Raw genomic sequence first — 14,215 nt, forward strand, 5'->3', positions numbered from 1 at the left:
CTGACTGATGTTAGAGCCTTTTCAAGGCAATGCTGCATAGTGTGTTGCAGGCATTGTCATTACCAGCTGAAGGTCCCAAGATGGGTCTGAGTTGTAGACTTTCTATCTCTTTCTCTCTGTGTCTACAACTGGAGTTGTAGACTTCATATCTACACTGTTCTTCATACACCACATTTAGAGAAAAGCACCTTCAAGTAATTAAAGGCACAATTTCCCTCTGAATTCACCAGATTTGGTGATTTTTCAAATAATCTGCCTTTAAGGTATTTCACCAGTCTCTTACTCTACCCTCTGAGATCTCGGCAGGAAATACTCTCCCTTCCTTTCCTGCGGGTCTCTCGGGCCCTGTTCTACGTGTAATGGTGCTGGTTCCCACCCTCCCACAGGTCAGGCAGAGCCCCACCATTAAGTGCCATCCCTTTCAGTTGACTTTGAACATGTTTTCCCACATGCTGGAACTGTGTAACTTCTGGGTTTCAGCTTCAGATTCCTTCCTTTGCCCATCGCCCAGGTATCCTCTCAGTTACAAGTGTCCAGTTGCCAAGATTTTCTTCAGTTCTTTTTACAGCAGTATTGCTTTTCTGATATTTCCCATGTTTTTAAGTATGTTCGGTTGGAGCATTTTATGACAGCTGCTTTTCTTGTCTGATAGTCCCAACATTTCAAGTTTCTTGGTTCATAGTAGAATAAGTGATACTGAACTATACCTTAGCTACCGTGAATGTTGTGAGTATAGTGTCCATTTAAACCTTTCATTTCAGCAAGTTCTACTTTAAACTTACAATGCCAGGCCTGGCTCACTTTTGAAGATAAAATTAAAATGTTTACCTAGTCTATAAAACACCCTCCTCCCTCCCTCCCTCCCTCCCTCCCTCCCTCCCTCCCTCCCTCTCTCCCTCTCCCCCCACCTCTCTCTCTCCCTCCCTCTCTCCCTCTCCCCCCACCTCTCTCTCTCCCTCCCTCTCCCTCTCCCTCTCCCTCTCCCTCTCCCTCTCCCTCTCCATCTCTCTCTCTCTCTCTCTCTCTCTCTCTCTCTCTCTCTCTCTCTCTCTCTCTCTGTGTACCACATGTGTACAGATGCCTCCATGCACAAGAAGGCACTGGGATCCCCTCTATCTGGAATCTGGGCTGTCAAGGGCCACCCATGTGGGTGCTGGGATCTGAAATCCTGTCCCTCTGGAAGAGCAAGAAGTCACTTAATTGTTAAGCTATCACTCCAATTCCAGGAACTTTCTTTATTCTAGATCTCAAAGTTTTCTCATGGTTAATGCAAATATCTTGTCATAACTAGATTTTTTTGTGTGTGGTGGAAGGTTATTATAATTATTGAAGAAATACAGTAAAATGCCTGTAGCCTCTGGAAACTCTTTAAAAGTGTATTAAAAGTCTGAAATTTGGCCAATTTTCATAATTTAGTAACAGTGTGCTGTGCCTTGCACGTCATATGTAGCACAGGTCACAGGTGGAATAAGCCATCATTGCACAGATGAAGACAATGAGGCCCAGCGTGTTCAGGCTACTCAGCTATGAGAGCAGCACTGTGACTGTGACTGCACAGTGACTGTGACTCAGCGCTGTGACTACATAGCGACCAGCCTGTGCTCCACGCATCTACACACTCCTCCTTGCTCACAACACACCACACAAGCTGAGGACGTCTTCAGCACTGATGATGAACTGTCTGCTTTGTCTTCTGTTCAATAATATAGATCACACCTGTCTATAGCCTTGAGTTTAAAAAAATGTTGTTCTATTTCACCTGTATCAGTCTTGCAATTATCTGTGATTGATCTTGTAGGACTTTTAAAAAGCAGTAATAAGCTGGGCGGTGGTGGCGCACTCCTTTAATCCCAGCACTCGGGAGGCAGAGACAGGCGGATCTCTGTGAGTTTGAGGCCGGGCTGGACCGATAGCCCCCGAAACAATACAGAGAAACCCTATCTCCTAAAAACCAAAAAAAACAACAACAACAAAAAAAACAGGAAAAAGCAGTAATAAAACCTAGACATTATATTCTTTTTTCTTATTTAAATATGAATACTCACAAAATGTACATAACCATAATTCTGTTACCCCTTAATCTACCATTAGAATGTAAATGAATGATGTTAATTATTTATTTAAAATATGGGTCTCTCTGCGCTTTCTAGAAGTGCAGCGTGCAAGTATATAGAGAAGTCAGTGTATATAAAGTCAGATAGCCTGAATTCAGTAGTCTAAGTAACATACGTGTTTTAAGAAAATACAGAATGAAACGTAATGCGGAGTTTTTATTGCTCATTTCTTATCTTTGTTATACATTTCTTTTTGTTTTTAATTTTCCAAGACAGGGTTTCTCTTTGTAGCCTTGGCTGTCCTGTAGACCAGGCATGTCTCAAACTCAGAGATTCACCTGCATCTTCCTCCCGAGTGCTGGGATTAAAGGCATGTACCACCATCACCTGGCAATGTTGTATATTTCTTGAGGAACTGGAGGATGAAATGTAGTTCAATAACATAAAATTAATCTACAGAACCAAGAGATATAGCAAATGATATCTATAGACTTATCTTTCATTTATAGTATACTATCTTCCAGAGGAATAGAATTATGCATGACTTAAATAAATATGGGAAAAGTCTTGTTTTGTTTTCAGTATTTTTTTTTTTTGTAATTTTGAGACAGAGCCTCTCTGTGTAGCTCTGGCTCTGCCTCAACTCACTCTGTAGAGCAGACTGGCCTCAAACTCGCAGAGATCTGCCTGCCTCTGCCTCCTGAGCGCTGGGATTAAAGGCTTAATGGCAGACAGAAGTATGGTGTGCTGCTAGTACACTGATATATTTTCAGTGTATGATATCCAGAGCACGTTTGGGGCTGCTTTATTGCATTGTGAATTGTGAACTCAAGAATATAAAAGGATGCTGTATCTTCTGTGTTTTGCCTGCAAGTATGTCTGTGCATCATTTGCATGCCTGGTGCCAAGGAAACCAAAAGAGTGGGGGCCAGGTTCTCTGGAACTGGAGTTACAGATGGTTGTAAGCCACCAGGTGGACCATGGGAATTGGTTCTCTGGAAGAGCAGCCAGTGCTCTTAACCACTGAGCCATTTCTCCAGCTCCTGATGCTGTATTTTAAGTTGCCTTACCCTGTCTTCCAAAGGCCTTCATATCCAATCTTGCCAGAAATTTGATCTTTGAAATTAATCCCATACTTTTATATTATTCAAATGGGATAAAGAATATTTATATAGTAAACATTTCATTGATCTGAGCTTAGTCATTGTTTGATGTAGTTTAGATGACTGCAGCCATATGATGCAGAGACAGGTGGATCTCTGTGAGTTCAAGGCAACTTGATCCACAGAGAGAGTACCAGGACAGCTATGGCTACACAGAGAAATTTTGTCTCGAAAACCCTAAGGTTGACTGCAAACTTTCAAAGAAAAAATGTAAAACTGTTGGTGCCATATACTTGTTTTGATATATGGGTGTATCAAGCTTTATGCTTGGGTTTCCATTTTGAGGCTATACATGGGGAAGGATATGAAGAAACATATTTTTCTTCTTTCTGTAGCACTGAAGACTGAACGAGGGCTTCATATATGCCGGGCAAGTGCCCACCACTGAACTACATCTGCAGCCAATAAATTATATTGTTAAATGTAACTCTCTGGTATTTTCCACTATGAAAGATTTTAATTATTTTTAATTGTGTGTATATATATATATATATGTGTGTGTGTGTGTGTGTGTGTGTGTGTGTGTGTGTGTGTGTGTACATTTTTCTGCAGGTGCTTGCAGAGGCCAGAGGTGTTGGATGCCCCTGGAACTGGAGTTACAGGCAGTTGGGAGCCCTGCTTGGAGCTCAGGTCCTTTGCAAGAGCAGTGTATGCTCTTAACTGCCCAGCCATCTTCTCTTCCCATCCCTTCCCCCATTAAAAGTATCTCACATTCTAGTAGGCATCACAAGTTATTATTCTTCATAAGCAAATTAAGAGGAATGGCTTATGCCTTGGAATATTTACAAAAATATTACTTTCAACCAAAAAAAGACTACATAAAACTTTTAAAAGGAATTCTTCAAATTCTCAGTGATTTTTAAGGAAAATAACTACTGTTATGTGTAGCCAATTGAGGCACTAATAAAAACAGGTTATTCTTTCTTCACAATAAAAATTCAGTATCTGTATATGTAAAATAACTTCTGTTATTAGGAGAAAAACTGCTATGTCTTGTTTGAGGGCAGAAATGACAATAATAGTGATGAAAATCTTCATAGTTTAAACTAGGCTGAAATGTCTGCTTTAAAACAAGCATCATCCTTCCTTTTCCTTAGAATATTCTGGCAAGGTTAAAATAAACACAATTTAGGAATTCTGGTAGAATAATTTCTTTTGGGGAATAACATATTCTGGAAGAGGGACATCTGATAAACTTCAGTGACTACATAATGATAGCAGAACCTAGAAACTTACATTTTATATTTTAAAAAGATTGAGAAAATTAATAGTTTGAATGAGCATCCTTTGTGTGCATGCATGTGTGTGTGTGTGTGTATATGTGTGCACGTGCATCTGAGTATGATTTATTTATTGTCAGATCTTGCTATAAAACCCAGACTGGTCTTGATCTCATAATCCTTCTGACTTTATCTCAAGTGCTGTTCAGGCATATCTGCAAAGTTCCTGGTGTACCCCAGAAGGGATTATTATTCCACCTATCACAGTGAGTTTGTGGTCTCTATAATCTCCATGCTTCGAATTGTTTTAGATAAAGTAGGGGGCTCCAAGGCCAGATGAGCAGATGAGTCCTAGAGTGACTTTAGATCTAAAATCACCACTGTCAATACAAATGTAAAATTGGTTATGAAAACAGAACCAATGTGAGTCTGTTTTTTTTTTTTGTTTTGTTTTGTTTTAAAGAAGAGTGTCTCTGTGTAGCTCTGGCTGACCTGGAACTCACTATGTAGACCAGGCTGGCCCAGAACTCAGGTCTCTGCATCCTGAGCGCTGGGAGGCTACATCTGCCAAAGCACATTGCTAACTTATAAGAAATTATTTTGTTTTCTGAAGATCATGATAGGTTTGTGGGGTCTTTGCTGCTGTTTCTGAGGCAGAGTCTCATGTCTAGGCTTGCTTGAGTCTCCCATGTAGGTGAGAATGAGCCTGAAATCCTGATCTTGCTTCCACCTCCCGAGTACTGGAATTACAACCCTGCACACTATACCCAGTTCTCAAAAACTGTGTGCTGGGGAGTGAGTCACGCGAGGCAAACACTCTGCTGAGGCACATTCCCAGCCCCTCCCTCGTACTGAAAACACAGGCTGACATGTGCGCACATGAGCAACGTTATAAGGACAGAATGAGAAACCTCCAGGCTTCTCTTTAGCCTTTGCCCTTTACTCATGGTAAGAGATGGAGGCTATTCACTTGGTCCTGGGAGGTAGAGTTAAATCACTTTGTTTCTCCTAGCCTATGTTATGCTATCACTAAAAGTTATCCCAAGGAATTTCTTTCCAAATAAAATTCTGAGACTGTAGCATATTACCATCTACACTTCAAACATGGACGTGTTTTTTGCTGGTGGCTGACAGGATTCTCATGTACATGGCCTTCACTCTTTCAGAAGTTAAATGGTACACATCATTAATTCATAGAAAACCTTATGTTAGTGACCGTCAAATGCTAGGAAACTCAGTGTCACCTGGTCAAGGGTGTCTCATAAAAGGCAATGAGGCTGACTGAGACCCTTACTCCTAGTATGACATCTGCCTTTGAACAATAATGCAGATCAGTGGCTCCCAACCTGGGGGTTAACATACTCTTTCAAAGGGTTACATATCTGAGAAATGACTTGGACTGTTCATATGTAATACATACTGTGCTTTTCTACTCAAAGAAAATGCAACTTAGTAACACACACAAAAATGTCTGCACATAATGTACAATAAAAATACTCAATTTGAAAACCAGGTAAGAGAAATTAGGGTATTTACAGTGGTAAGTCTAACAGTTATCATTTTGGAATAATTTACTCTTAATATACTTCAGAAAAAAATTCAGGGTCTTATGTATCTCAGGCTGGCCTTGAACTCACAAATTGAACTTCTGATCCTCCTGCTGCTGTCACCTTCAGAGTGCTAAATTCCATGTGTCTGGCACCATGCCTAGTTTTTGAGGTTAATACCAGGCTTTGAGCATGTTAAGCAAGTACTTTACCAACCGAGCCACAGTTCCAGCCATTAGCATATATTTGAGTAAAAAGCTTTATGCTAAAAGACATGGAAGAAGGTATTTTAGTTTTAAAAATTAAATTGCAGAACTTTAATGATCAAATATAATATGTTTAATATTTAGACCAAATACCACAATTTAAAATTTAAATACTAATTAATGCCATGCTAATATGTAGTCTGAATAAATGATTAGTATTGAGAATGGTGGCTCTATAAAAATAAATTTTTACATGATGAGAACAATTATTTTATTTCTCAAAGTATATAAAATTCATGCAGTGTGTATGTGTGGATGCATACACATTGGTAGGACAAAGAAAGTTATATTTATTTAGAGCTGTTAGGAGCCCAACTTTGGAAAACAGATTTAAATTTTTTAAATTTAAATGTACATTTATTTATTTAATGTGTATGAGTGTTCTCCTAACATATATGTCTGTGCACGGCATGTGTACCTGGTGCCCACAGAGTTCAGAAGAGGGCATCAGATACCCTGGAACTGGAGACTCGGATGGCTGTGAGTCACCCTGTGGTTCTGGGAACTGAACCCAGGTCCTCTGCAAGAACAAGTTCTCCTGACCTCTGAGTCATCTCTCCAGCCTATTGCATTGATTATTTCTTTTATGGTAAAAGTTTCTAAAGGGGAACCTAAAATACCAATATCACTTTTCACAAAAGGATTTGTCACATTGAACATCTTTGTGCAGCAAAAAGAAAATATTAATGATTAAGGGCTTTTCCAGGATTTGGTGATCATCTTTGAGAATAAATTTGCAGACTTTTTACAGCTTTGACTTTGCTAAAAACAATTTAGTAAGGACAATTCAGCCTAACAAGTCAGCCTTAAAATTCAGTTTCCAAGGCAACAATCATATGTCCGGGCACACTGCTTAAAAAAGCCACTATAGACACAGTTATTGCAACATCAAGGGCAGGTGGTGAATATAACTGACGTGCTTTTGTCTTCTGAAACAAGCTGGCCTCGTCCTTTTCAGGGGACTGACTTACACACATCCCTACTGCTCTGCCGCCAGACAAACGCCCGGGCTTGAGGTGGCCGCTGGCACAAAGGAGAGAAGAAAGGGCTCTTACCTGCACATTTCACTCCCTGAGCAATGAGGCCCCACATGAAGTTGGCACAGTATTCACACCAGTGTGGCCCTCGGAACGTATGGACCTGGAAAAAGAGTGGGGCAAGGTGGAGAAGGGAGACATCCATGAGGAGGTTGCTGTGCATCAATCAAGGCAGCATTATACAAGCCACACGGAGCCGGAGATGCGGCACAGCTACATTTAGAAACACCGACTGAGTGGAACTGACAAGTGACGTCTTTTCAGAGCTTCAGTTCTTCTTTTAGAAGCCATGACACATCAAATCGATAGGCTGCAATTTCCTTTTGGAAACAATTTCTACCATGGAATTTTCCAATGAGTCGTCTCCTCAGGCACAAGCAACCTCTTTGACACTGACACGTGCGTCTCAGTGTCATGGCTCGAAGGCTAAGAAGAAGGGCTGGCAATGTCTTGACTCTGTAAAGATTTTGTCAGATCATCCAGTTTCTTTGGCAAAATGGATTATATACATTAAAGTAATATTGATTTGCTGCAACTAGATCATCAAAAGGGCTAATTTTTCAAAATATTTTATGTTTACTGTGTTAACAAACACATTTTGGTACCTATAAAAGCTATAGTTAATGAGAAACTGAAGGCTGGCATTTCAGGCCTGTGACATCACATTGGCTCCCAGACTTTTAAGCATAGGAAAGCTAAAGTGTTCTAATTCTGGAGAGAAATATCACTAGAACAGAGAAGCCATGAACCTGAACCCTACACATTAAATAATAAAGCTAGGAAATCTTGCCTGGTGTGGTGGCATATGTTTCTCCCTGGGGGGCAGAGGCAGGAGGCTCTCTCTGAGTTTGAGGTCAGAAAGGTCTGTATAGTGAAATGAGAGGGGGGGGAGACAGACAGACAGACACAGAGAGAGACAGAGAGAGAGAGAAAGAGACAGAGAGAGAGAGAGAGAGAGAGAGAGAGAGAGAGAGAGAGAGAGAGAGAGAGAGAGAGAGAGAATATTACCCATTTTGGGCAAATTCTGGTGGAAGTGTAATAGAAAACAGTAAAAAAGGAGAGGTTACAGGAAGTCAAGTGATTTACAGCCAGTTAGACTTAACTAAGGTCATTTTCTCCTGCAGGAAACAGAAAACACGGAGAAAAATCACCAAGTGTCAGAATAGTTCTGCGAAGAATAACATGCAGCTAAGAATGTCATTTTTTCATAACTGTGACATTAACCTACTGACTGGGTCTCAGAAACAAAGTAATGACTCTGGGATATGTATGTATATTTATATATATTCAAGCCTAAAATGCCACATGTATAAGATATTTTTCAGAAAAACTATACTGATTGAATCATGAAACACCACTGACTATAAAATAAAGCTTAACTTCAAAGACGCTGAAACATGGGATCAAATGTCTCTAACATCGTCAGTGAAGTACGGCAGATCAGAACTCTGGTACAATGCCCTCCCTCCTGAGGCTCAGTGGATAGCCCACCATTCACTCCAATAGGCGTGTGTTTGTGACTACAGCAAGCAAGCTTGAGGACCAGGGTTAATGCTCATTTTGAAAACCAGGCCATAATTTCCTTTATATCTTTTTATGAAAAGGGTCATGAATACATACACACTTGCCTCTGAACTGCTAATGATGCTCAGAGCCTATAAATTGAAATAATTTCATGGAGCTGTTGGAACAGGGCAAGATCAGCAGATTCTCTGCAACACCCTGTGCTTGTCTGTGTTCCTTAGAGTGAACAAAACTGGATGAACCACACTCACTCTGCAAAGTAGACCACTGGCATGAACTCACACCAAGAGGTGAAGATGATGAAATCACGTTAGCATCCTCAAGTTACTTTGGAGAAAGTCTTTGGGATACAAATCGGCCACAGGTTGCTTGTCTCATGATAAGTATGTATCACTCAGGTGGGTGATGCAGGTGAGTAAAACTGAACGGGAATATGGAGGAAATCCCAAGAAATACTTTATACCTGCCACTTTCCTTGTGGTGAAGCATCTGAAATTACAAGACAAGAGTACTAATTGAAAAAAAATCCTCCATAAGATTGGCCTGTAGGGCATTTTCTTAGCTAATATTTGATGTAGGAGGGCCCAGTTCACTGTGAGCAGTGCTAGCCCTGGCAAGTGGTCCTGGGTTACACAAGCAGGCTGAGCAAGTTACGGTGAGCAAGTCAGTAAGCAATGTTCCTCCATGGTCTTTGCATCAGCTCCAGGCTGACTTGCTTTGACGGTGAACTGTAATGTGGAATTATAAGCTGAAATAAACCCTGTGCTCTCCAAGTTCCTGTTTTGATTATGGTGTTTATCACAGCAATAGAAACCCTGACTAAGACTGCTGTAGACTAGGAAATCCAACAGCAAAATTCTGTTAGGAGTAGATGTAAGCAAGGATTTTTCTTTTAAAGTTTTGTGTGTATGAGTGTTCTGCATGCATTTTATGTTATGTATCAGCTGTGTGCCTGAGGAGGCCACAAGGGGGAGTCAGATCCTCCTTTGGGCTACTGATAGCCACCACATGGACGCTGGGATCAAACCCCAGGGAGTTCTCTAAACAGTGGAGCCATCTCTCCAGGTTGCCTTGAAAGCCTTTAATCATACAAAAACTTCTGCCTTTTTCCGAGTTTACACAGTCGAGCCAATTGAAGTGATCTTGTGATGAGTGAGAGACTTCAGCGCCATCTTACTTTGGCTCATCCAAGCAGAATCCAACCTCTGCTCGCTGTCGGACCATAAACACACACACACACACACACACACACACACACACACACACACACACACACACACACACACGCACGCACGCACGCATACACACGTACGCACGCACGCACACACACACACTTGGTAAGGTGGGAGGGGCAGATTTCTGTATAATCAGTGCTACTTGAAACTAATACCAGAAACGATGCCCTTGGAGGTTCTTTGGTTAGACAGCTCAAAGGAGCAGCCTCTGGCAGCATGGGACATCACTAGTTAGGAAAGCCACCTGGTAAGAGGACACAGAACTATTTTTCCTAGGCTACCTCTAAAGCTGTTGGTCCATCTTGATAAGTCAAAGTGACAGAGTGCATGGCAGTGACACACTCCTTAATGAACAAACAGCATGATCAGATAGTTTTAAAGCCCTTTTCTCTTTTGCTTCTGGAAAAAAAGAAGTTATTACCATGGCATATGCAATCACTTTTAAGCTGTGAACAACTCCTTTCATGTTAATTGCTCTGTTTAAACAGTAAGATGGAACTAATTAATGAACCCCAATAAAGTCGTATCATTGAAGGCACCAGCCAAAGCCAGGCTGAAAAGGGCACAGAGGGTATGAGATGGGAGGTGTGTTGGGGGCAACAGCCAGTGTCACATCATCTCCCAGGCAAGGAACCTGGTGGACAGTGAGGTCACCCTCTGGGGTGTGCTGTGATGAACATGCCTGCCACCCGCTTCTCACCATGTTCACAGGACTTACAACTCCACTTTGAATACCAATAGCAGAAACAGCAAAAAAGAAGCCCATTCCACTGTAAGATAAAGAACACATGGCAGCATCCTCCTGATCCCTCTCAGGCAAATACTCTCCCTTTAGAAACAGCAATGAAGGTAATGGCCTTGTAAACCACAGTGGAAGTGACAAGAACATTAGGACAGTGAGCTTTTGCTGGCGAAGGCAACAACAACATTTCAGCTGCAGCCTTCTCATTTGTGTGGCTCTGATGACTCAGTCCTCCAGCATGGTACTGGGCAACGAAAGAAGGGGACAGATGATGACACTCAAATGGAAGGAACACAGAAATGCAGACAGCCAGGCAGGAAAGGCCATTTCTTCTGCTCTCCTCATTTTTACAGTTTAGTGAAACTACAATACTTGTTTCTGCTTCTGTTAAAAGTAAGACAACTTGATATGAAATTTACAATCTTAGTCTTAATTTGATTACTTTTGTTAAAGTGTATACATATATACTATATATATCTGTAAAGAGATACAAACAGCTGGGCGGTGGTGGCGCACGCCTTTAATCCCAGCACTCGGGAGGCAGAGGCAGGCGGATGTCTGTGAGTTCAAGGCCAGCCTGGTCTACAGAGCAACCTCCAAAGCAATACAGGGAAACCCTGTCTCAAAAAACAAAACAAAGAGAGAAAGAGAGAGAGAGAGAGAGAGAGAGAGAGAGATGCAAACAATATCAGCTGTGAACATTAGCAGTAAATGCATGAATTTGTACAGATCTCTTGCAAACAAAAGTAGGTTTGTAATTAAAATAGAAGGGTCATGTATCAATCAATTCCTTTGTGCCTGTTAGTCTAATCTAGTCAAAACTGCCTTCAAAGTCTTAAGAAAAATCTACAGAGTAACATTTGCGTTGAGTTAAGACACCAATGCTGTCATTATGCTGGCCATTTTGATGGAAAAGATTGGTAACCTTTTCCAATTTTCCTTTTTGTGACCTCAGCTGGGAAGAGAGAAATGTATGGGGCTCTTGCTGAAGCAATTTTAATCAATAGTAAAAGAGAGTTAAGTACCTGGGGGAGGACAAGTCAGTGGTCGGCAGCAGACAGAATCAGGAAGACATGGGGCAGCTGGTGAGGGGCCTAGGTGCAAATGACCTGTACAGCTAGCTGTTGAACAGATAATCACACTGGGCTGGGGGTGGGTTTGCAGGGTCTGCGCCAGGTGTGTACCCAACTGTACAAATGGTGAACACACAGAGCATCATTCTGGTAAGTGTGACAAAGGAAAGAAGATTGGTGACTTTTTATTTCAAGAATGAGGAAACTTCAAATTTGAGGGTAGTACAATAAAAGGCCCCCAGACCCATGGTTGCCACATCCAAATAAATAACGTACTGGACTATAAGCAATACGCTACAGAGAAAGCTGGTACCATATGGCCAGCCTATGGCAGTCCAGCCTTGCACCAGAAGGACAACTGTTGGGGCAATACAGGCTCTCAGCTCTGCTTGCACAAGATAACCATCAAAAAACAGGTTCTATTAAATGACATATGAAACAGTATTTTGAATATGGAGACAAATAGTTTATTATTAATTCCATTCATTAGAATCATTCCCTGAACTAGGGAGTTGGCTGAGTTGGAAAAGTGTTTGCTGTGTTGTTCTGTTTAGTCCCTGGATCCATGTAAAAATCCAGGTATGCTGGCAGGTGGTGACAGTGCTGTGGAATTTCCTGGGGCTCACTGGGTAGCCAGCCTGGCCACACGGGGAGTCTCAGGCCAAGAGGGAGACTAGGTCTTAAAAGCAACCTAAAACAAGGTAGACAGCATCTGAGGAGTGACACCTGAGGTTGGCTTCTAGCCCCCACACACATATGCACACACCTCTACACACACATGCACATTCATGCAACACACACACACACACACGCACACATATGCACACTACATACCACACACATATACATACACACACACCACACACACATACATACACAGACACCACACACACACACATACACACACACATATATACATACAGACACCACACACACCAAACACACACACACACACACACACACGCGCACACACACTTACCAACAAAGGGTATTAAGATTTAAATTTCTTTATGAATTCCAGCTAGTCAACCAGCTATTCTGTTTGTCTACCAACTAATCCTGAGAGACATGTTGTTGCTATGTATGTAGTTCAGGCTTACCTGGAACTTACTCTGTAGCCTAGGTTGGCCTTGGCTTCCTAACTTTCTGTTCTCTCTAATAAGTGTAGATTACAGGTGTAGGTGTTACCATCCTTATCTCTTTGCCCATTATTTTCATCACACTACATGGTATAAATTATGTAATAAAAAGTAAAACAACAGCAGGGCATGGTGGTCCATGCAGATATGATTTTGAGGCCAACCTGGTCTACAAAGTGAGTTCCAGGACAGCCAGGACTACACAGGGAAATCCTATTTCAAACAAAACAAAAATAAAAAGGTAAAACAACAAATATAACCAAATCAGTTTTCATTTCAAAATGTGGACTTTTAAAGTTTATACTTGTCATCCTTTTCTCCTGATAGTGTTCCCTTTAGATTGATCATACTCAAGTTGAAGAATGTCAGATGTTATGGATGGCAAGACAGCTTAGGGGTACAGTCAAGCCTGACTACCCGAATCTGACCCCAGGACCCACATGGTAGAAGGAGAGACTGTCCGCCCATACCACGGCATTCAAATGTCCCCACCCACAAAATAAATGAAACATTAAAAAACCCCAATGTATGGGGCTGGAGAGATGTCTCAGCAGTTAAGAGCACTGTTTGCTCTTTCAGAGGACCCGGGTTCAATTCCCACCCACTTGGCAGCTCACATGTGTCTGTAACTCCAGCTCCAGGGGATCTAACATCCCTACACAGATATTCATGCAGGCAAACAATCAATACACATAAAATTAAGATATATAAATCATTAAAAACCCAACGTAATATCAAAAAATAGTTCTTTTGAGAGTTCAATTCAGTGGTAAATATTTAAAAAAAAACAACCAGTCTTTTAGTTACAATTGTAAGTATAGTAAAAAGAGAAAAGAAGGGGCTGGAGAGATGGCTCAGAGGTTAAGAGCACTGACTGCTCTTCCAGAGGTCCTGAGTTCAATTCCCAGAAACCACATGGTGGCTCACAGCCATCTACAATGAGATCTAATGTCCTCTTCTGGTCTGCAGACAGACATGAAGGCAGGATGTTGTATTCAAAATAAATAAATAAATTTAAAAAAAAGAAGAGAAAATAAAATAAAATCCCAACCAGTAAAAAACAGTTGTGGCGTCCAGTCAGAACCGACACATCTACAAACACTGGTGCTGCTCAGGGATCATTGCAGAAGAGGCAGGATTAGTAAGAGCCAGAAGAACAGATAGTTTGCTGTGAGATTATGTCTCCTAGAAATGTCATAGAACCTACACCCATGA

The 14,215-nt window shown here is 41.4% G+C and overlaps 1 protein-coding gene across 4 annotated transcripts in view; it reads right to left on the minus strand.

Moving 5' to 3' along the window:
* Positions 1–14,215, minus strand: part of Chn1 (chimerin 1) — a 144,827-nt gene that overhangs the window by 18,629 nt on the left and 111,983 nt on the right. For all 4 annotated transcript variants that reach the window (XM_040745604.1, XM_040745603.1, XM_013121941.2 and 1 more), the window contains one exon: positions 7,306–7,390. In XM_040745604.1, coding sequence (XP_040601538.1) covers positions 7,306–7,390 — 85 coding nt within the window. The remainder of the gene's footprint in view (positions 1–7,305; positions 7,391–14,215) is intronic.

This window comes from Mesocricetus auratus, unplaced genomic scaffold (genome assembly GCF_017639785.1).
Source record: "Mesocricetus auratus isolate SY011 unplaced genomic scaffold, BCM_Maur_2.0 Super-Scaffold_100004, whole genome shotgun sequence".
Classification (NCBI taxonomy): domain Eukaryota; kingdom Metazoa; phylum Chordata; class Mammalia; order Rodentia; family Cricetidae; genus Mesocricetus; species Mesocricetus auratus.